The sequence below is a fragment of the Scyliorhinus torazame genome, chromosome 1 (genome assembly GCF_047496885.1).
Source record: "Scyliorhinus torazame isolate Kashiwa2021f chromosome 1, sScyTor2.1, whole genome shotgun sequence".
NCBI classification, from domain to species: Eukaryota; Metazoa; Chordata; class Chondrichthyes; order Carcharhiniformes; family Scyliorhinidae; genus Scyliorhinus; species Scyliorhinus torazame.
Window position 1 is genome coordinate 413,308,679 of NC_092707.1, and position 23,760 is coordinate 413,332,438.

Sequence of the window (23,760 nt, forward strand, 5' to 3'; positions counted from 1 at the left end):
GGGGCCAGATGGCCTACTCCTGCTCCTAGTTCTTATGCTCTTATGAGAGTTGAGATGGGATTTTTAATTGTTTGAGTGGGAACAAAGATAGCAGTTAAGGGTTACTGTATTCACTGTATTGATTTGCATTGTTTACGTGGCGATTGTCAGCTATTTCCTGGTGTGATGTAAAATATAATTTAGTACTCTAAGTAGTCAAGTTTGTTTAATACACCATATCCCTATTTTTCCCCAAATCACTCCTGGTGTGAGGTGTCATTTCATCACAGTTTTACCAAATTAAGATCAAATATTGGGGTTCCTGTCCCGTATCTCATCCACTGTTTTCGTCTGGTCTGGGATTGTACCATCAGATCCTCAGCAATGGGGTTGACTGTTAATTGCTCGCAAGGGAAATTAGAGATTGGCAATAAATGCTGATCTTGCCAACAATGCCCACATCCCATAAACAAACAATACAAACTATACACAATAACCGAGAGAAACTGAATTATTCTGTCAAAATTACGGGATTGTTATTTCCGAAGCACTATGAATCCGATGAGCAAACTAAGTCCTGCAAATCCCGTAAGAGTTCCCACAATGATCCAGACAAGCTTCGTCTTCTCAGCGTCAGCCGGGTCTGTGAAAGGAAATCACATGTTTACGGTTAAAGGACGGGGAATGGATTTGATTCTCGTCAGTCGGTGACATTTGAAATGGTAAAGTAGAGACATGAAAGCAGGTGGAATTCAGACTGAGCAGATATTTCTATCTGCTGGACACCTGGAATAACAATGTCAGTTTAAACTCAGATCAATTTGATTTATTGATAATGCGGCAGGCCAATCTTATATCACACACTGACCACTTGCTGGCCATTCTGGCTGACTTGGTAACAGTGCAGCAAAGTTCCACAGATGGAAAGAAAACCACCAACAGATCCCCAGTGAGTTCCGTTCTGTATCCTCCTCCGTCCACACCAACATTACACTGTAGGGGAGTGACTTTTGGATAGGTGGTGTGTATTGTGTGACCGACACCACTAATGTGACCAGGCGATCCGTATAAACAAGATGAAGTTTGTTTTTACACATGGAGGAGTTGAGTTGAGGAAAGGCAGAGCAATGGGGACTGAGATGAAGGTAAAGTTCTCTATATTGGAAGAGGAAATGTCAATGACACATCAGTTAGCAAGATGGAGTTTGTCTAAAAGATTGTGATTGCAAAATTAACAAGGAAGAATGTAGAGAGTTTTAGATTAATGGAACACCCTCCAAAGAGAATTAACCTATTCAAAAAAGTGACTTAAATGTGTGAGTGGGATTGGGACTAAAGTTCAGAGTAATTGTGTTGATTCAGGCCATTGCCAATGTTGGCTGTGATGGGCAGCGTGCCAGGCTGAAAGGGAGCTAATGGGATGGGTTTTGTTTAGTTTATTCCCTCGAGTTACTGACTGGGGTGAACTCTCCTGCTCTTCTTAAGCTACTGTCATGTGGCCTCCTGCATCTCCCAGAGAGAGCGGACCAGGGCTTGGTTTAAAGTCTCGTCTGATCATCCTGTGATAGAATTGTTCCGAATTCTCAATCATTTTGCTGAAGCAAATTGAGACAAACTATTCCGACTTGTGATATTCATTCTTCAACACGACAAAGATGATATTATCGGGCCATTATCACATTGTTATTTAGGGAGCTTGCTGTGCACAAATTGGCCGATATATTTCCTACATTTAAATAGGGCCCAAGCTTTACAAAGGGTTTAATTGGTTGTAAAGCACTTTGGGACAACTGGAGATGTCAGTAAAGGTCCGTATGGCTTGGATTTTATGGATGGTGAGAGTTCCTTGCTCATCATTCGGAGAGTCGGCGGGGACGACTCGACAACATTGCTGCCATTTCCTGCTCAAATGAACTCCGGTCCGCATTTGGAAAGAAGTCCCAGTCCCTCCATGCACAGCGCTACAGTGGCTGTAAGAGGTACTGCAGCACTGTGCCTGAGACAATGTTCCAGGAACTGCATTGATGGTAAGTAGCAGTGTTCCCAGAAAGGGGCAGTCCAGTGGCGATTTTGGAGTTTTTAAATGTAAACCTCCAAGATTTATTGAGAAGAAAAGAAAATTTAACCACACACAATTACAATTACACAGTTAAAATTGATTTCACAATATGTTCCCCCAAAAGACTCCCTAATTGATCAGACTCATAAATAAAATTCTTCCAGGCAATACTCCCTAATATATGTTTAAATATCAAAATCCAGTTAATATTAACCGAGGCACAACTGCTGTAACTTGACTAAAAGTATCCCACATGATCTCTCAAACCACGTTGCACTCAAATGTGAAAATCAAAGACCTTCAGAAACTGCTTTTCACAGTCCAATACATTTCCAGACTGCCTGGATGGATAATTCAAACATCACCTACTCCCAGCCCAGAGCTGTTTCCAAGGGATCTTTCCCCAACAGCCAATCCCCAACCAGTTCAACAGCTCTCCTCACATATCCTTTTCCCTTTCATCTTCAATTCCAGTGTGTTCACTCTGTATGGACATTGTGGGCAATTCCCTTTGTCAGAGCAGAGCAGCAGGAGTAGGCCATTCAGCCCCTCGAGCCCTCTGTGTTATTCAACTGGGCTATGGCTGAGTGTTGACCTCAGCACCATTTTCCCTCACTATCCCCATAACCCTCAATATCATTGGCACCTAGAAATCCATCAACCAGTATGTCCTGCACTAGATTATGTGCTCGAGTCTGTGAAGTTGGAAAATGTAACTTGTCCTTACTTATTACAGTGAGCTGGGTTCCATTCCAATCGATATCTCCCCTCACTTCACAATAGTAGATGGCAGCGTCACTGGGCTGAATGTTGCTGATTGTCAGAATGAAGCTGTTACTGGACATGTTTCGAGAAGACTGGAAACGCTCAGAGAAGCCAGGACCCCATCGTGTGTTGTTCAGTATCTCATCTGTTAAAATCCACTCGATGTAAGCTGGTTGTTGTCGGTACCAATGAACATCAGAATGTGTCACAGCGGCGTTATGCAGGATGCATTGTAACCGTGCACTCTGACCCTGTCTGATAGGTTCTGGGGCAGGAGACTGGATAACCACTGGGGCATCTGCACCTTTGGAGAAACAATATTCATAATTTAAAAGAGTATTTTGGATTTACAAAGTAGCTCTGGTAGTTAAACATAGAATCGTTGGTGCCTCACGGCGCCGAGGTCCCAGGTGCGATCCCAGCTTTGGGTCACTGTCCGTGTGGAGTTTGTACATTCTCCCCGTGTCTGCGTGGGTTTCACCCCCACAACCCAAAGATGTGCAGGGTAGGTGGATTGGCCACGCCAAATTGGCCCTTAATTGGAAAAAATGAATTGGGTACTTGAAATTGTAAAAAAAAAAAACACAGAATCACTGCAGTGGAGAAAGAGGCCATTCAGCCCATCCAGTATGCACAAACCCTCTGGAAGAGCACCCTTCCTCGGACACTCCCCCACCATCCAAACAAAATCCTTAAATTGGCACCAATACCCATTTGAAGACCGCATTCCACCACCAGCATCAGGAGGGGGACTCCCCATTTGGATAAAAACTAACCCACTTCGTGTTTCTAATGGTGACCTGGGGGAGTTCCTCATTGTTAAGTACTGGCTGCCATGACATCAGGAAGGGGGAGGGGGGCCTGTGAAGAGCTACCACCCTGTCCAGGTTGCTAACCCCTCTTCCCACAATCTCAACCTATGACCCCAAACACTCCCACAATCACCTTTGGTCCGAGTCCCTCAGCCTGAGCTTGTTGTGGGCCACTGGTTTGACTGGTGTTTGCAATGTGCAGCTCCCTGTCTCAGGCACCATGGCCATGTGGAAGGCCCACCGCTGTCTATGTATGTGCCTGATCCTTCACAAAGGAAGCAACATGGGCCTCTCCCTGGATCTCAGGCCAGTGAGTGAGAGACCCCATCACCTGTATCAAGAAGCGGGCTTTGTGTCCAAAAAAGTGTGAACATTTGAGACTTCTGAGAACCACAAGACAGAACACGTGGTGTGAAGATTAATGAGAATAATGGAAACTGTACTTACTGGTTACATTCAGCTGTGATCCATCCCCACTGATATCTCCCCACACTGAGCAGTAATAGACGGCAGTGTCACTGGGCTGCACGTTGCTGATTGTCAGGATGAAGCTGTTGGAGTCGATGTGTCTGGAAGGCTGGAAACGCTCAGAGAAACCTGAATCCCGGTCTACATAATTCTTTGTATCAAGTGCTAAAATCCTCTCCCTCTCTTTCCCTGGCAGCTCCCGGTACCAAGAAACTTTTGTGTATCTCACTGCGGCGTTCTGCATGGAGCAGTGGAACCGTGCAGTCTGACCCTCTGGGACACGTTCCAGACTCTGAGACTGGATAAGGACTGGAGGTTTCTCACCTTTAAGAGAAAAATATCAACAATTTATAAACAGGTGCTGAGGTTGCAGTCTGGGCTGATTCTCCGCTTTCCCAGCCGCGTGTTTCTCGGTGGCGCGCTGTTCCCAGGCAGCGCGATTCTGCCTTCCCGCTTGTCAATGGGATTTCCCATTGAAGCCACGCCACAGGGAAAGCCCCGGGCGAGGGGGCGCTGCCGGCGGCAATCGCAACGGCCAGAGAATTGCAGCCTTTCTTTCTGCTTTTCGTAGAAGTGCCACCCTCCGATCGGAGACTCCGGGGTCCTCGATCACAGGGTCAGACCCATTATTGACCTGTCAATCCCTCCATGCTCACATAATCCAATGGAGCTTCCCAAAAAGAAATGATGTGGGGTGTGGCTGCCTCTCCAGCCACCCGCTGAGTTCCCATCACCTCCACAAGATTCCACCCATTGTCCCGGCCGCACTGAAGCCGCCAGTTAATGTGTTCCTCACTCACATTCAAAGTCTGGGGCAACTATTTTGTGGCCCTTGTCCTATTAGCTGAAGGAGTTGCTCAATTCAAGAACAAACCTTTGTTTCTTTAGTCCACATTCCAGCAATTCTCATTGATGATTGGAAAGTGAGCATTGAGCTGCTCAATGGTTTAATAAATCATTGTCGATGCCACCAATCTGTGTGGCCAGGACTGCAGGGAACAAAGCTCAGGAAGAGTTCCCACCTCCGGGAGGGGAGGGCAAAGACAGCAAGCTGGAAAATCTCCCACACCTGATGGCCCACACCCTGTGATTCTAAAAGAGATCGCTGCAGATTTAGAGAATGCACTCGTTACAAATTTCCCAAATTCCTTCATTTTAGGAACAATCCACGGGGACATCGGCCGGTATTCTGCGCTCGAGGCCGCTGAGATCGGGAAACCCGCTGGGATCGGCGCCGGGCGACAGACCCGTTCCCATTCTACCAGCCCCCCCCCCCCCCCCCCGCCCCGGTGCTGTGCTACCCCGCCCCCCCCCCCCCCCCCTGCAACCGGAAACCTTCTTCCTCACTATTAACCACCAGCTCAATCTTTGTGTCTTTCACAAACTTACTGATCCTCCCTCCACATTCTCATCTGTATCAAACTTCAGCAACATCTCTCTCTTTTCATCAAGATTCAAGTTCTGGGCGGTCAACTCACTGTTTTTAAACTCAGTCTTTGTGCAATAACATTATTTGGAATAAAAGTAATAAAGCATAGACATTACTCACTGGTTACATTCAGCCGGGTTCCATTCCCAAAGATTTTCCCCCAAATCCCACAGATATAGACAGCGGAGTCACCGGGCTTCACATCTCTGACTGTCAGAATGTAGCTGTTACCGGGAACATCTCTGGAAGGCTGAAACCGATCATAAAGACCTGTCGCCCGGGAAACTTCGCCATTTGCATCATGACTCAATATCCATTCCTGACTTTGTGAGCGGTACCAATGTACATGGTATAAATCCACAGTCTGCCATACATTCTTGCTCTGTAAGTCACACAGAAACGTCACTGTTTCACCCTCAGGCACTTTCACAACTTGAGGAGATTGGATAAGGACCGCCCCTGTCACATGACCTGTGAACAGAAAATAACTGAAGATCAGAACAAATAAGAAAATACAAAATAGAAGCTGAAACACAAGTTATTATAAAATCCCGTGTAGATCAGGAATTAATATTGTGCATTGTCATCAGTAACTTGTAGCCCAGTTGCTTTATCCACACCCTGAACTTCACTGTCTCACATCGCACTGTACTGACCAATAATGTCAGCCCAGCATTTTGTGCTCAAAGCCTCGCGTCTCAAGTGGGATTTGAACTGAGCCAAGATGGACACAGTGGGGAGGATTTGAGGGATAGAACGATGTCCTGGAGGTGGGTCAGATTGACCAAATGTGTGCTGGAGTTATGAATGGCTGCTTGCAGGCCTTAGAGCCAGGAACAGAATGTATTCAGCCAGGAGCAGTGCAGTTTCCTCTGTTAAGCGTGGTCCAAGTTTAAATTATTGATATAAATGGTAAACAAGAGTCATCCCAGCACAGAACATTGTAGAGCTCCAATTCCCGTCTTCTCTCATTCATTTGTTTATTACCTTATCAAAGGAAATCTAAATATATTACATCTACAAGTTTACCTATGTCTACTCTCTTAGTTAGCTCTTCAAAGAATTCTGTTCAGTGGCATGGTAACACAGAGGTTAGCACTACTGCCTCACAGCACCAGGGACCCAGGTTCAATTTTGGCCTCGGGTGACTGTCTGTATGGAGTTTGCATCATCTCCCCGTGTCTGTGTGGGTTTCCTCCGGCTGCTCCGGTTTCCTCCCACAGTATAAAGATATACAGGTTAAATAGATTGGCCATGGAAATTTGCCCCTTAGTGTTCGGTTACGGGGATAGGGTGGGGCCCTGACCCTGTGTCATGTGCTCTTTCAGAGGGTCGGTGCAGGCTGGATGGGCTGAATGGCCTCCTTCTGCACTGTGGGGATTCTCTGAGTCTATGAATTGATTTGGTCAAGAATGACACGTCCATTTCAAGTCCATGTTGACTATTCATTCTTCTGTTTGTTTTTTAGAGTCTAGATTTTTTTAGTGGTAATTTCATTATGTTTCATACAACTTATGTGATACCAAATTGTCTATAATTCCCAGGACATGTTATATTTCCTTTCTTAAGTGCAACATTTCTCTTCATTTTATTTTAATTGAGATTTCTAATCACATTGTTGGATGTCATTTCCTGTCTGACTTCACTCTCTTTCCTGGCTTCTTGTGGTTTCACATCAAGGATCCTATCAGAAGCTGAGAAAGATAAAATTCAAAAGTCTATGAAAATTGATAAAATAATCATCTCCCATTGGGCACGCTGGGTGTGGTAGTATGTATTGGGGGTCATGTGGGACTGGAAGCCCTAATGGCATTGGCTGACAGATCCCGGGTCCTGGTTGGCCGTTGACCTCAAGCTCCGCCCTGAAGGCGCAGTATAAGAAGCCGGTGTCTTCCCCCGCATGCCAGTTTACTATCGGGCTGTTGGGGAACAGACACGCTTAATAAAGCCTCATCGACTTCACTCTATTCGTCTCATGGGAGTCTTTGTGCGCTACAATTTATTAAGCGTGTCTGTTCCCCAGCAGCCCGATAGTAAAACTTTCCATTCTCCCGGAGTCGACTAGGCATGGCGTCTCGTGGCCGTTAATTAGGACCGTTGTCGTCGTCGTCTGGAGAGTCCGGGGCCGAGCCTGACAGAGCGTAACCGAAGCGAGCCGTGGTTGTAGTAGTGGGGTGGGGTCCGTTGTTGCCGTCCAAGATGGCGTCGGGGATGGACAAAATGGCTGCCCCCATACATCGCACGTGGCTGAGGGGTCACAAGATGGCGTCGGGGGTGGACAAAATGGCCGCTCCCATGCGTCGTACAGGCCGGGAGCGGTCCAAGATGGCGGCGCCCCTCCTCCCCTCGTGGTGGTCGGGACCCAAAATGGCGGCATCTGCGGGTCGCACATGGTGTGCTGGGGGGTCTGGGGAGCGCTAGGACCGCGCGGAGTTCCTTCACTGCGAGCGCCAGGGCCGCGGGCGCTAGGACCGCGCGGAGCTCCCTCACTGCGAGCGCCAGGGCCGCAGGCGCTAGGACCGCGCGGAGCTCCCTCGCCGGGGACAGCGGGGGTCGGGGCCCAAACCGGCGGCGCCGGCGGGTCAGGCGCGGGGCCGCGAGCGCAAGGAGCACGAGGAGCTCCCTCACCGGGGACAGCGGCGGTCGGGGCCCAGGTAGGCGGCGCCGGCGGGTCAGGCGTGGGGCCGCGAGCGCAAGGAGCTCCCTCACCGGGGACAGCGGCGGTCGGGGCCCAGGTAGGCGGCGCCGGTGGGTCAGGCGTGGGGCCGCGAGCGCAAGGAGCTCCCTCACCGGGGACAGCGGCGGTCGGGGCCCAGGTAGGCGGCGCCGGCGGGTCAGGCGTGGGGCCGCGAGCGCAAGGAGCTCCCTCACCGGGGACAGCGGCGGTCGGGGCCCAGGTAGGCGGCGCCGGCGGGTCAGGCGTGGGGCGCGGGACGGGGGTGAGGGTGGCGTTCGGGACGCGAAAAACCCCTTCCTCTCCGTGGAGAGTGTTGGCCGGCACCCAAGTCGGGAGCGCCGGCGGCGGGTCGTACATGGACTGCGGGGAGGGGGGTTGGGGAGCGTAGGCGGCGTGCAGGGCTCCCAGTTCTCCCGGGGCCGCGGTGGTCGGGACCCAAAATGGCGGCGTCTGCGGGTCGCACATGGCGTGCTGGGGGGGTTGGGAGGCGTAGATTGCTTGTAGGGCTCCCTGTGGCCCCGGGACGGCGGCGACCTCGTGGGATCGGCACACCACCGCATAATGGCCCTTTTTCCCGCAGCTTTTGCAGATGGCTGCGCGGGCCGGACAGCATTGTCGGGGGTGCTTCGCCTGGCCGCAGAAATAACAGCGGGCGCCCCCGGTGCGACTCGGCGTTTGGACTGCTCAAGCCTGTGGGGTGTCCGGGGGGGGGGGGGGGTAGGGAGTTTGCCGCGACGGGTACGTACGGGGCCCAATGGCCTGCCGCGCGGTCGGGGCCGTAGGCGCGGGTATTACGCGCGGCGACGTCTAGGGAGGCTGTTAGGGCCCGTGCCTCTGAGAGTCCTAGCGACTCTTTTTCTAGAAGTCTTTGGCGGATTTGGGAGGATTGCATACCTGCCACAAAAGCGTCGCGCATTAACATGTCCGTGTGTTCGTTTGCATTCACCGACGGGCAGCTGCAGGCTCGTCCCAAAATCAGCAGCGCGGCGTAGAACTCGTCCATCGATTCTCCGGGAGCTGGTAGCGAGCGTAGATTTGGTTAACTGGGCGAACGTAGAGACTTCTCAGTGCTGTGAACGCCGTTTGGAAATCGTCGGTGTCTTCAATGAGGGTGAAAATCTCCGTGCTCACCCTCGAGTGCAGGACCTGCAGTTTTTGTTCGTCTGAGACTCGGCCTGTGGTCGATCTGATGTAGGCCTCGAAGGCTACATCACGCTTAATAAAGCCTCATCGACTTCACTCTATTCGTCTCATGGAGTCTTTGTGAGATACACTGGGTAAACTGATCTCCTGACCCAACGATCGTCCAACAATCAAACTGGATCTCAAGAATTTCTGACCACTTTGAGTTCCCAACGCCCCCTGCAGCCTACGGCAACGTTACTGGATTCAGGACCCTCAACGCAAGGGGCAGGGTTCTGACCCTCTGGTGGGCAGAACATTCCAAGGTGGCTTTCTGAGATTGTCAACTCTGCTGAGGCACCGAGTGGGACCTCTTCACATCCCCCTCAACATCACCACAGGATTCCCATTGGGAAGCTCGGATCACTCACACTAATTAGATCAGGAAACATGCTCACAAAATTCCTGACTGAAGCATAGAGGCAGAAAAATGCCTGGAGTTGTGTCAGAGTCACTTCAGCCTTCAGCATCTGTACATTAAACATCCTCCTCAGTGTGCTGACCCCCTCAGCAATCCCTACACCTCCCATTCCCATTCACACAGACAGCAGTAAATAGGGGCACACAAGTTTGGGGGAAAGGCTTCAATAGGGTGACTGTTCCTATGAGACGGATCAGGCTCCTCACGGACATGAAAGGGGTCTGGAGGATTTTGGGATGATAATTCAGGAGCAGTTTATGAATGGTGGATTTGAGGAAGAAATCCGCTGGCAAATTAATTCCCTCCATTTAACATTCTAGGACGGTAAATAATCCAATGAAAATCATCACGCAAATCAGGAGAAATGGGAATAAATGAATTAACGAGGTTTTGTTAATTTTAAAATTAAATTTAGAGTACCCAAGGAGCAATTTGGAATGGACAATCCACCTACCCTGCACATCTTTGAGTTGTGGGGGTGAAACCCACGCAGACACGGGGAGCATGAGCAAACTCCACACAGACAGTGACCCGGGGCCGGGTTTTAACCCAGGTCCTCAGCTCCCTAGACAGCAGTGCTAACCACTGTGCCACCGTGCCGTCCAACGATGTTTTGAACATGAAGAGTGAGACAATTGTGTCTGTGGATTGCCGGCCGCTGGAGTTTCAGAGTGGGATCCCTGAGCTGGGGGCTCAGTGTTGTCTCTGACGCTGTATTTTCCCATTGAACCATGAACCCCAAACTATCCCAACTCTTAAACAGGAAAATCTGACTAAAAACACACATCACCCCCAATAACCAGAAAATCAACTCAAAAACATAACGATGTGCAAGCAGCCCCAGGTTACTTACCCACCACCATACAGAGGGTGAGAGTCAGAGCAGAGAGAGCTGGGCAAAACATTCCAAACAAAGTCCTATTGCAAACACACAATTCTTGTTTCTTTCTCACACTCTTCTATTCGATGTTGCTGTGAATGATTGCGGGATGTCTCAATATTACTTCCTATTTTTACTTCTAGAGGTGTGACAGCACGGTGACATTGAGGTTATGACTGCTGCCTCACAGCGCCAGTCACCCGGGTTAGCAATGCTATCTCACAGTGCCAAGGACCCGGGTCAGCTGCTATCTCACAGTGCCATGGACCCGGGTCAGCACGGCTGTCTCATAGTGCCAAGGACCCGGGTCAGCACAGCTGTCTCATAGTGCCAGGGACCCGGGTCAGCACAGCTGTCTCACAGCGCCAGGGACACAAGTTCAATTCCAGTCTTGGGTGACTGTGTGGAATTTGTACATTCTCCCCGTGTCTGCGTGGGTTTCCTCCGGGTGCTCCGGTTTCATTCCACAGAGAAAAGATGCACAGGTTAGGTGGATTGGTCATGCTGAATTGTCCCTCAGTGTCCAAGGCTATGCAGGTTAGGTGGACTGGCCATGCTAAATTGTCCCTCAGTGTCTAAAGATGTGCAGGGTAGGTGGATTGGTCATGCTAAATTGCCCGTACTATTCAAAAGCTTACATGGTGACATGGGGATAGATGTTGGGCGGCACGGTAGCACAGTGGTTAGCACTGTTGCTTCACAGCTCCAGGGTCCCACGTTCGATTCCCGGCTTGGGTCACTGTCTGTGCGGAGTCTGCACGTTTTCCCCCGTGTCTGCGTGGGTTTCCTCCGGGTGCTCCGGTTTCCTCCCACAAGCCGCGAAAGACGTGTTGTTGGTGAATTGGACATTCTGAATTCTCCCTCTGTGTACCCGGACAGGCGCCGGAATGTGGCGACTAGTGTTAACGTAAGCCTACTTGGGACAATAAAGATTATTAAAAAACAAAATTAAGTGTGGAGGAGTGGGCCTTGGCGGGGGGCTCATTCACAGGGTCAATATAGACTCAATGGGCCCAATGGCCTCCTCCTGCACTGTCGGGAATGTTTCTGTGATTCTCTGATTCATTCCCATGGAACAGATTGGGTTACTGAGGGACATTAAAGTGGTTTTGGGGATGATAATTCAGGAGCCCCAGCAGCAGACTTCGGCAAGGTTCACCCTGCGTCTCCACAGATACTCGGAGAGCTCGTCAGTACTGAGCAGTGGAAATGGCTCCATTTTATTCTATAGACAATGGTCTCCCTCCCCTCACTCTGATGGTGTTTTTTAAAAATAAATTTCGAGAACCCAATTCATTTTTTCCAATAAAGGGGCAATTTTGTGTGGCCAATCCACCTACCCTGCACATCTTTGGGTTGTGGGGGTGAAACCCACGCAAACACAGGGAGAATGTGCAAACTCCAGGGGCGTCATTCTCCGACCCCCCGCCGGGTCGGAGAATGGCCGTTGGCCGCCGTGAATCCCGCCCCCGCCCCCGCCGAAGTCTCCGAAGGGAGAAAAGTCGGCGGGGCGTTAATGGCGCCGCTGCCGCGGAGAATGTCACGGGTCTGCGCAAGGCAGCCGATTTTCGGCCTGCCGATATTCTCCCTTCCGGATGGGCCGAAGTCCCGTCGACGTGATGACCGTTCACGTCGACGTGAATCAAACCTCCTTTTCATCGGCGTGACCCGGTGCTCCAGGCTCACGCCGACCAGCGAGGAGGTGAGTGACGGCCTGGGGGGTTGGCTCTGGGCAGGAAATGGCGTGGCCGCAGACTGATTGCCTGAGGAGAGGTGTGTCTCGGCTTGTGTGTGTGTGCGGCGGGGGGGGGATGGTTAGAGTAGGCTGGGCTCCGGGGGAGTGCCGGGTGGGGGTCCGTGCCGGGGTGGAGGTTGGGGAGGGGGTCCGTGCCGGGGTGGAAGTTGGGGGGGGGGGTCCGTGCTGGGGTGGAGGTTGGGGGTTGGGGAGGGGAACCGTGCCGGGGTGGAGGTTGGGGGTTGTGGAGGGGGTCCGTGCTGGGGTGGAGGTTGGGGGTTGTGGAGGGGGTCCGTGCCGGGGTGGAGGTTGGGGGGGGGGTCCGTGCCGGGGTGGAGGTTGGGGGTTGGGGGGGGGGTCCGTGCCGGGGTGGAGGTTGGGGGTTGGGGAGGGGGTCCGTGCCGGGGTGGAGGTTGGGGGTTGGGGAGGGGGTCCGTGCCGGGGTGGAGGTTGGGGGTTGGGGAGGGGGTCCGTGCCGGGGTGGAGGTTGGGGGTTGGGGAGGGGGTCCGTGCCGGGGTGGAGGTTGGGGGGGGGTCCATGCCGAGGTGGAGGTTGGGGAGGGGGTCCGTGCTGGGGTGGAGGTTGGGGGTTGGGGAGGGGGTCCGTGCCGGGGTGGAAGTTGGGGGGGGGGGGGGTCCGTGCCGGGGTGGGTGATGGGAGGGCAAATGAGTTGGTCCACCTGGCCAGGTGCCCGCCTCCAACAGTTGGACCCATGCGGTCCATGCCACCTGGCTGGGGGGAGGAGGGGATATGGGCAATGATGACATGTCGTCGTTCCCCTCCCCCCCACCAGGTCGTCATGTTTTCAGATCATCCAGCGATGTTGGCCGCCGTGGTGGCAGCCGCTCATGTCTATGTTGCCCTGGATGAGGAGGAGGAGGAGGAGGAGGAGGAGGAGGAGGAGGAGGAGGAGCGTGCCAGAGAGGCGGCGCAGGCTGCCGCAGAGGGGCAGGCGGCAGCCGCCCAGGCTGGAGGGACACCTGACCGACAGGACGAGGAGGGGGAGGAGGACGTCGCGGCCCCACGGCAACGGAGGCACCCGAGGGCGCCCCGTGTGTACCGGCCCCGGCAGTCATACCAGGACCTCACGGACCGGGAATGCAGGAGGAGACTCCGGATGAGCCGGGAAACCGTGGCACACATCTGCCACCTGCTGGCACACCTGTCACCGCGTGGCACTGGCGGGGGACACCCTCTCCCCGTGTCCGTCAAGGTTACGGTGGCCCTGAACTTTTATGCAACGGGGTCATTCCAGGCACCGAGTGGGGACCTGTCCGGCATATCGCAGACATCGGTGCACCGGTGCATCCGGGCAGTGACAGATGCCCTTTATGCCATGGCGCACCGCTACATCCGCTTCCCCGTGGACCGGGCCAGCCAAGATGCCCGGGCCGTGGGCTTCTCTGCCATTGCCGGGTTCCCCATGGTCCAGGGCGCGATCGATGGGATGCACGTCGCCGTGCGGCCACCTGCAGATAACAGGGCCGTGTTCACTAATAGGAAGGGGACCTATTCGATGAACGTACAGGTGGTCTGCGACCACCGCATGATGATCCTGCACGTCTGCGCCCGTCACCCAGGCAGTGTACACGACTCATTCGTGTTGTCGCGGTCATCCATCCCCGGCATGTACGAGGGACACCATCCCCGGCTGAGGGGCTGGTTGCTGGGCGACAGGGGCTACCCATTGCGATCGTGGCTGATGACGCCTATACGGAGGCCACGCAATGAGGCGGAGAACCGCTACAATGATGCCCATGTAGCGACAAGGGGAGTGATCGAGAGGTGCTTTGGCGTGCTGAAGATGCGTTTCAGGTGCCTGGACCTCTCTGGGGGCGCCCTCCAGTATCGGTCAGATAGGGTCGGCCGCATCATTGTGGTGTGCTGCGTCCTGCACAACATAGCCCAGCAGAGGGGCGATGTGCCGCAGGCAGAGGAGGGCGGAGTGGAGGAGCAGCAGGAAGAGGCCCAGTCCTCCCCAGATGAGGGGGATGGGGGCAATGGTCAGGGCAGACGGGGTAGACACAGACGGGTGGCTGTCCACCATTACCGGCTGGCCCAGCGGGCACGGGACAGACTGATAGCCGCCCGCTTCACTGACTAGATGGGCGTGGGAATCTGGTAGTATGGCCACAGACCGCACACCATGACAACAGCCGACCACCCACACCCCCCACCCATCCACCCACCCAGCACCCTCACCCCCCTCCCCAACCCCACACACCCCACCCGCATGCACACCACCCCCCCCACTCCCAATTGCCGATCCACCGGCGGCACAACGGGCCGGGCTCACACAGTTGCGGGTGGACGCGTGTCTATCGCAGGCCATGGAGAATGATGACAACCCGCCTCCGATGAGCTCCTGGCTCTACATCGTTGGACTATGTCTGACCCATGGCCACAGTACCACCATCCACCCGGATCATCCCTGCATGCGGCTGTGACACTGCAGCGCACGGTCCCGTCCTCTGCCCGGGGGATGTTGATGGCGGCCCAGGGGGAAGGGGGCAGACTCACCTGGGGCTGAGGTAAGACCACCCCTCACACACACACTTGCGCTCAACGTACATGACACCCCCGCACACTTTGGACAGAGCACAAAGGCAGCTTCGGTAGGTGTAACATTGACTTTAATAACCAAAGGAGTTCATGCATGTGCCCTAGCGCCTAAAACTCATCTGTGCCCTGCACCCGTGCCAACTTACTCAGTGTCTAATTGTTTAGCCTTACGGGCCCTTTGACTACGTCTACGTGGTTCCCCAGACGGTACAGCAGAACTGGAGGTGGACTCCTGTGATTCCTGCCCTCTGACACTGGATCCCTTTGGCGGCCGTTTCCTGGGGCGTCCTGGCCTAGATGGGCCAGGCTGCGGCCCGGGCGACTGGGATGGCGAGCTGCCAGCCTGTCCTGCCCGTTGCCCACCCGATGCACCTGGGACGGAAGGGGGGAGTCCGAGGTGTCGCGGTGAACCGGGACCTCCCCTACAGAGGGAGCCGGGACGGACCACACCACCTCCTCCTCCCTCGGGGTGCCCGATGGCCCCCAGGCCTCTACATGGGTGGGGGATGCGAACGGACTGGCCATCCGACGCGCCCCCGACATCTGGCGCTGCCAGTCCTGGAGGCCCGTGCTGGTATCGACAGGGGTCTGCAGGTTTGCAGCCATGGAGCCCAGGGGGTTGTCGAACCCTGTCTGCGACAGTGCGACGCCAGCTCGCACATGGCCACTGGCGCCGATGCCCTCAGCGATGGCCTGCTGAGACTGGGCCATGGCCTGCTGAGACTGGGCCATGGCCTGCTGAGACTGGGCCATGGCCTGCTGAGACTGGGCCATGGCCTGCTGAGACTGGGCCATGGCCTGCTGAGACTGGGCCATGGCCTGCTGAGACTGGGCCATGGCCTGCTGAGACTGGGCCATGGCCTGCTGAGACTGGGCTATGGCGTTGAGCGCCTCTGCCATCTGGCGCTGGCACTGGCTCATGGCCTCCTGTGAGAGGGCAGCCATTTCCTGGGCCACAGACGCCGCCTGCACGGAAGGCCCCAGGCCTCGCAAACCGTTCCCCATGTCTGACACCGTCGCACCCATTGCCTCCACCGCGGACGCCACCCGTGCGGTGTCAGCCTGGGTGGCACGCATGACCGGGACCACTCCCAGCTCCTGGACGCGGGTGGACTCCTCCACCTGCGACCGCAGCCGCCGCAAGCCACCCGTCACCCTATTCGCTCGTCTCCGTGTCGGTGGTTGCATCGGATCTATGTGTGGGTGTGGTAACTGCAGGAACCCGGGATCCATCTGGGCGGCAGATGTTCGCTTGGCCTGGGCTGCCCTCCGACCGCCCGGTCCCTCTGCTGCTCCTACCTCCACCTGCTGTACCGGGACGGCTGTGTTGTGCGCACCAGTGAGTGTACCAGACGCCTCATCACTAAAGTGCCCAACCGTGGTGAGTGTTTCTGCGATGGTGGAGGGTGTTGGTGACAGCAGTGGCGTTGTGTCGTGCTCTTCGTCCCACTCTGAGTCCATGGCACTTTGGGTTGGGGGTTCGTCTCCACCCATCCACTCTGAGTCACTGTCCGGTATTTCGTCTTCCCGGGTAGTGCTGTCCCGGGTAGTGCTGTCCCGGGTAGGGCTGTCCCGGGTAGGGCTGTCCCGGGTAGGGCTGTCCCGGGTAGGGCTGTCCCGGGTAGGGCTGTCCCGGGTAGGGCTGTCCCGGGTAGGGCTGTCCCGGGTAGGGCTGTCCCGGGTAGGGCTGTCCCGGGTAGGGCTGTCCCGGGTAGGGCTGTCCCGGGTAGGGCTGTCCCGGGTAGGGCTGTCCCGGGTAGGGCTGTCCCGGGTAGGGCTGTCCCGGGTAGGGCTGTCCCGGGTAGGGCTGTCCCGGGTAGGGCTGTCCCGGGTAGGGCTGTCCCGGGTAGGGCTGTCCCGGGTAGGGCTGTCCCGGGTAGGGCTGTCCCGGGTAGGGCTGTCCCGGGTAGGGCTGTCCCGGGTAGGGCTGTCCCGGGTAGGGCTGTCCCGGGTAGGGCTGTCCCGGGTAGGGCTGTCCCGGGTAGGGCTGTCCCGGGTAGGGCTGTCCCGGGTAGGGCTGTCCCGGGTAGGGCTGTCCCGGGTAGGGCTGTCCCGGGTAGGGCTGTCCCGGGTAGGGCTGTCCCGGGTAGGGCTGTCCCGGGTAGGGCTGTCCCGGGTAGGGCTGTCCCGGGTAGGGCTGTCCCGGGTAGGGCTGTCCCGGGTAGGGCTGTCCCGGGTAGGGCTGTCCCGGGTAGGGCTGTCCCGGGTAGGGCTGTCCCGGGTAGGGCTGTCCCGGGTAGGGCTGTCCCGGGTAGGGCTGTCCCGGGTAGGGCTGTCCCGGGTAGGGCTGTCCCGGGTAGGGCTGTCCCGGGTAGGGCTGTCCCGGGTAGGGCTGTCCCGGGTAGGGCTGTCCCGGGTAGGGCTGTCCCGGGTAGGGCTGTCCCGGGTAGGGCTGTCCCGGGTAGGGCTGTCCCGGGTAGGGCTGTCCCGGGTAGGGCTGTCCCGGGTAGGGCTGTCCCGGGTAGGGCTGTCCCGGGTAGGGCTGTCCCGGGTAGGGCTGTCCCGGGTAGGGCTGTCCCGGGTAGGGCTGTCCCGGGTAGGGCTGTCCCGGGTAGGGCTGTCCCGGGTAGGGCTGTCCCGGGTAGGGCTGTCCCGGGTAGGGCTGTCCCGGGTAGGGCTGTCCCGGGTAGGGCTGTCCCGGGTAGGGCTGTCCCGGGTAGGGCTGTCCCGGGTAGGGCTGTCCCGGGTAGGGCTGTCCCGGGTAGGGGTGTCCCGGCTCGGATGTGACGGGGGCCTGTGACTGCCCCCCTCATCGCTGGGTGGTCGCTCCCGCACGTGACGGGGGTGTCGTCTCCCTGTTGCTCCAGGTCTCTCCGTCTCCCGTGGTCTCCGAGGGGCATCCTGCGGGCGTCGCATGCTGGAGGGTTCGGGTCTCTCCGTCTCCCGTGGTCTCCGAGGGGCATCCTGCGGGCGTCGCATGCTGGAGGGTTCGGGTCTCTCCGTCTCCCGTGGTCTCCGAGGGGCATCCTGCGGGCGTCGCATGCTGGAGGGTTCGGGTCTCTCCGTCTCCCGTGGTCTCCGAGGGGCATCCTGCGGGCGTCGCATGCTGGAGGGTGCGGGTCTCTCCGTCTCCCGTGGTCTCCGAGGGGCATCCTGCGGGCGGTCTGCATCTGCGGGGATGGGTGCCTGGACGTTTGGTCCTGCGATACACAATGAAGCATGCATGGTGAGACATCAGGCAGTGATCAGGTGATATGGGGGAGGGGGATATAAGGGAGGGGGGATATGGGGACGGGCTGTTGGTGGCTCACTTGCTCGTGGGGCCCCGACCTCTGCATCAGCAACCTCCCGGTCCTCAGGTCCGCCAGCCAGTTCCAGGGCCCTTTCCTCGTGTACGGTCAGTGGCCTCTCATCAGCGGGCCCTCCTCCAGTCCTCACATGCTCCCTATTGTTGTGTGCGCGCTTCTCCAGGGGGGGGGGGTGGTGGCAGGGGTAAAAGGCATATCCCGCACTCCCCCAATCTCTCTGGCTGCCTCCCTCCTGCGCAGCTGGTGCGCCAGCATCCTACTCGCCTTCTCCCCATACTCATAAACTGCCCCCTTCGCTTTCCTCAGCTCCGCCTCCGCCTTCCCCGTGGACAGCAAGACAAACTCCGCCTGTAATTTCCGGCGCTCGTTCAACATCCCCCCTCTGGGGCCTCCGCGTACCTCCTATCTACCCTGAGTATCTCTCCCACCAGTCTCTCCCTCTCCACCCTCTCCTTCTCTCTGTGGGACCTAATGGAGATTAACTCTCCCCTACTGACCGCCTTCGGAGCCTCCCAAACCACTGCCACCGTCACCTCTCCTGTGTCATTCGTTCCCACATAATTCTCAATACTCCTCCTTATCCGCACGCACACCTCTTCGTCCGCCAGCAGCCCCACATCCAGTCGCCAGAGAGGGCGCTGACCCCGTTCCACCCCAGTCGCAGGTCCACCCAGTGCGGGGCATGGTCCGAGACCGCAATGGCCGATCTTTCTACCCCCTCCACCCTCGGGATTAACGCTCTACTCAACACAAAGAAGTCTATTCGTGAATAGACTTTATGGACATGGGAAAAAAAGGAAAACTGCTTCATCCTTGGCCGTGTAAACCTCCAGGGGTCCACTCCCCCCCGCATCTGGCCCATGAACTCCCACAAGGCCCTGGCCGCCGCCGGCCTCTTTCCCGTTCTGGATTTGGAACGATCCAAGACCGTATTAAAGTCCCCTCCCATAATCAGTTGACTTATCTCCAAGTCCGGGATCCTACCCAGTACGCGCCGCATATGGTCCGCATTGACCCAGTTCCGGGCATATATATTCACTAACACCACCCGAGCCCCCTGCAGCTTGCCACTCACCAATATATACCTGCCCCCCTTGTCCGCCACGATACTCCCCGTCTCAAACGCCACTCATTTACTGATCAAAATAGCCACTCCACTGGTCTTTGAGTCTAACCCCGAGTGAAACACCTGTCCAACCCATCCTTTCCTTAGCCTCGTCTGGTCCGCGAGCTTTAAGTGCGTCTCTTGCAACATGGCCACGTCTACCTTCAACCCCTTCAAATACGAGAACACGCGGGACCGCATGACTGGCCCATTCAGGCCCCCATCCCGCCGACTAGCCATCTCCCTTTTTCGGCCAACCGCGTGCCCCGGCCTCCCTCCTCCAGCTCTCCCCCCGGCGACCCCCCCCGCCCGACTCTCCATCCATACCCCTCACCTGGCTCCCCTTCAGTCAGCAAAGCAGCACCCCTCCCCCCCTTCCCCCCCCCCCCCCCCAAACCCCCCCCCCCCCAAACCTCCCCCCCCCCCCCCCCCCCCCCCAGCCAAGCATCCGCTTAGCTCTGGTTTCCCCCCCATTTTGCTTCCGTGAGTCAGCTCACCCATGCTGATCCCAGCCGCTCCCGCCTCTATATATCCACCCTTAACTTGTTGCCCCCTTCGGGCCACCCAATCCCCCCCCTCCCCCACAGGGTAGAGGGAGAAGCGCCATCTGGGACCTCCCCGTGCCCCGGACAGCCCGTCCCGGGCGATTCCCACCCCCTAGCACCGAACACCTGTAAAACAAAACACCTGGAAAACAAGCAAAACAAACAACAAACCCCAACCAAACTAGGGCAGACGTGTCCATAAACTTATGCTTTACCCGCAGTCCTCCCCTCGGCCCCTCCCCACCCGCACATTTCACCCCCATACAACAGTCCCTTAGTTCAGGTCCGGCTTCTCCTGCCTGATGAACGACCTCGTCTCGTCTGGGGTATCAAAATAGTGTTGCCTGTCCTGGTATGTTACCCACAGTCTCGCCGGGTGCAGGAGCCCAAACCTCACCCCTTTAGCGTGAAGGACCGCCTTTGCCCGGTTAAACCCTGCACGCCTCCTCGCCAGCTCATCTCCCAGGTCCTGGGAAATTCGGATCTCGCCACTCTCCCACTTCATGCTCCGCTCTTTCTTCGCCCACCGCAGGACTCGCTCCCGGTCTGCCAAGCGCTGAAACCGTATCACCATCGCCCTCGGTGGCTCGTTTACCCTCGGCTTTCCAGCGAGAACGCTGTGCGCCCCATCCAGCTCCAAGGGCCGTGGGAAGGCCCCCGCGCCCATCAGCGTCCCCAATATTGTGGCCACGTACGTGCTCGCGTCCTCCCCCTCCGCTCCTTCAGGAAGGCCCAGGATCCGCAGATTGTGGCACCGAGATCTGCACTCAAGGCCATCCAGCCTCTCCTGCCATCTGTTATGGAGCGCCTCGTGCGCCTCCACTTTCACCGCCAGGCCCAGGATCTTGTCCTCGTTCTCCGCCACCTTCCTCCTCACCTCCTTGATCTCCTTTTCCTGCGCCTTCTGGGTCACCACAATTCTCTCCATGGAGGCCAGCATCTCCCTTTTCAGCTCCATGAAGCAGTTTTTCAGGAGCTCCTGCTGTTGTCCTGCCCACTGGGCCCACACCTCCCGATATTCTCCGGCGGCCATTTTGTCCTCCCGGACCTTCTCGACCTTCTTCCCCGGGTTCGCGCATCTGCCAGCTCCGCTCCTGGTCCTCTCCATGCACCAGAGGGGGGGGGGCTCTCCCACGTCTGTTCCCATGCCGGTCCCTCCTGTTAATTGCCGCCGCCGCTCCTTTTAGCGGCCCGAAACACCGATCACGGCGGGAGCTGCCGTTCGCGTGACCTAGCAGGTCATGGCCGCTACTGGAAGTCTACACACAATATTTAGGTGTGGCCGCACCAAGGCCCTGTATAATTGCAAAAACACATTCCTGCTCCTGTACTCGAAACCTCTCGCAATGAAGGTCAACATGCCATTCGCCTCCTTTACCACCTGCTGTACCTGCATGCTTACCTTCAGCGAATGGTGCACAAGGACACCCAGGTCCCGCTGCACACTCCCCTCTCCCAATTTACAACCATTCAGGTCGTAATCTGCCTTCCTGTTTTTGCTTCCTCACACTTATCCAAATTCTACTGCATCTGCCAATGATTTGCCCACTCGCCCAACCTGTCCGGATCATGCTGTAGGATCCCTGCATCCTCATCACAATTCACCCTCCCACCCAACTTGGTGTCACCTACAAACATTGAGACGTTACATTTTGTTCCCTCATCCAAATCATCAATATCTCTTGTGAATAGCTGGGGTCCCAGTGTCGGTCCATGTGGTACCCCACTAGTTACTGCCTGCCAATTTGAAAAGGACCCAATAATCTGTGCTCTTTGTTTCTGCTCTCCCAACCAGTTTTCTATCCACCTCAATACACTTCCCCCAATTCCATGCACTTTAATATTGCACGAGAATTTCTGATGCGGGACTTTGTCAAATGTCTTCTGAAAGTCCAAATATACCACATCGACTGGCTCCCCCTTGTCAACTCTACTACATACATTTTCAAAGAATTCCATTCGATTTGTCAAGCATGATTTCCCCTTCATAAATCCCTGCTGACTCTGACTGATCCTGCCACTGCTTTCTAAATGTCCACTACAAAGTTATTGATAATGGATTTGAGAATTTTCCCCACTGCCAATGTTAGGATTACTGGTCTATAATTCCCTGCTTTTTCTCTGTCTCCCTTTTTGAATATTGGAGTGACATTAGCCACCCTCCAATCTGCAGGGGCTGCTCCAGAATGTATAGAATCCTGGAAGATGACCACCAATGCATCCACTATTTCCAGAGCCACTTCCTTCAGTATTCTGGGATGTAGATTATCAGACCCTGGGGATTTATCCGCCTTCAGTTCCATCAATTACCCCAACGCCATTTCTCTCCTAATATTGATCTCCCTCAATTCTTCCCTCTCACTCAGCCTTTCATTCTCCAACATTCCTGGTATCTAATTTGTCCTCTTTTGTGAAGAAAGAACCAAAGTATGTATTCCATTGCTCAGCCATTTCTTTGTCACCAATTATACATTCCCCCATTTCTGTCTGTAGGGGGCCGACATTTGTCTTTACCAATCTCTTTCTCTTTATGTATTATAGAAACAGTTATAGTCTGTCTTTATGTTCCCTGCAAGCTTACTTTCGGACTGTATTTTCCCCTTGTTAATCAATCTCTTGATCCTTTTTTCTTGAATTCTTTACTGCCCCCAATCCTCAGACTTATTATTTTTCTTGGCCAATCTGTGTGCTTCTTCCTTGGATCGGATACTATCCCTAATTTCCTTTGTAAGACAGAGATTGGTCCTCTTACCCAAGCGAGGCCAGCAGCGCGGGTTCAATTCCTGTACCAGCTGAGGTTATACATTCAGGCCTCGCCTTCTCAACCTTGCCCTCGCCTGAGGTGTGGTGATCCTCAGGTTAAATGGGCTGACAATTGGCAAATAACATTTGCGCTACACAAGTGCCAGGCAATGACCGTCTCCTACAAGAGAGGATCTAACCATCGGTCCTGGACATTCAATGGCATTACTATCGCTGAATCCCCCACAGTCAACATCCTGGGGGTTACCATTCATCAGAATCTGAACTGGACTAGCCATATTGATATTGTGGCTACCAGGACAGGTCAATGGCTAGGAATCCTATGGTGAGTAACTCACCTCCTGACCCGCCAAAGCCTGTCCACAACCTACAAGGCATAAGTTAGGAGTGTAATGGAATACTCTCCACTTGCCTGGATGAGTGCAGCTCCAACAGCACTCAGGACAAAGCAGCCCGCTTGATTGCTCCTCCTTCCACAGATATTCAAACCCTCCACCACTGACAAGCAGTGGCAGCCGTGTGTACCATCAACAAAATGCACTGCAGTAACTCACCAAGGTTCCTTAGACAACACCTTCCAAACTCCCAACCACTACCATCTAGAAGGACAAGAGCAGCAGGTACCTGGGAACCCCACCAGCTGGAGGTTCCCCTCCAAGTCACTCACCACCCTGACTTGGAAATATATCGCCGTTCCTTCACTGTCACTGGGGCAACATCCTGGAATTCCCTCCCTAGCAGCACAGTGGGTGCACCTACACGCCAGGGACTGCAGCGATTCAAGAAGGCAACTCACCCCCACCTTCTGAAGGGTAACTAGGGATGGGCAATAAATGCCGGCCTAACCAGCGATGCCCCGTAAATAAATATAAAAACATCTAAATCCCCAACCCCAAAGTTGTGAGTGAAGTGCGGCTCGCCAGGTGAGGCCCTCCCTTTGGTGTCCAGTGTTGAATGGGACCGGTAGAATTATCTGTCGGTGGAGCACCGTGAACATGATTTCAGAGAGCTGGGTGTTTGATCAGCATATCTGAGACGCAAAGGGGTAAACGTGGTGCCAAACATTCACCCGGCATCGACCCTGGCACCCGGCATCGACCCCGGCAGCCGGCACCGACCCCGGCACCCG

General features: G+C 55.5%; 1 protein-coding gene across 1 annotated transcript; it reads right to left on the minus strand.

Moving 5' to 3' along the window:
* Nucleotides 1–490: 490 nt before the first annotated feature.
* LOC140424615 (titin-like) lies at nt 491–20,373 on the minus strand. The gene is made up of 5 exons (XM_072507899.1): nt 20,261–20,373; nt 5,633–6,000; nt 4,063–4,407; nt 2,766–3,107; nt 491–622 (listed from the first exon to the last, which is right to left on the minus strand). Exons 1-5 carry the CDS (start codon nt 20,371–20,373, stop codon nt 516–518), a joined length of 1,275 nt encoding a protein of 424 aa, XP_072364000.1. The 3' UTR covers nt 491–515.
* Between the last annotated feature and the right edge of the window lie 3,387 nt (nt 20,374–23,760).

What these genes read in the sequence shown, in the direction of transcription:
- LOC140424615 (XM_072507899.1), bottom strand. Translation starts at nt 20,373, where the DNA reads ATGAAGTGGGAGAGTGGCGAGATCCGAATTTCCCAGGACCTGGGAGAT. An exon ending in ATCACAGCTGAATGTAACCA is followed by an intron (nt 3,108 to 4,062) that starts GTAAGTACAGTT and finishes GTTTCTCCAAAG; the next exon opens with GTGCAGATGCCCCAGTGGTT. An exon ending in AACCCAGCTCACTGTAATAA is followed by an intron (nt 623 to 2,765) that starts GTAAGGACAAGT and finishes TTCCTTTCACAG; the next exon opens with ACCCGGCTGACGCTGAGAAG.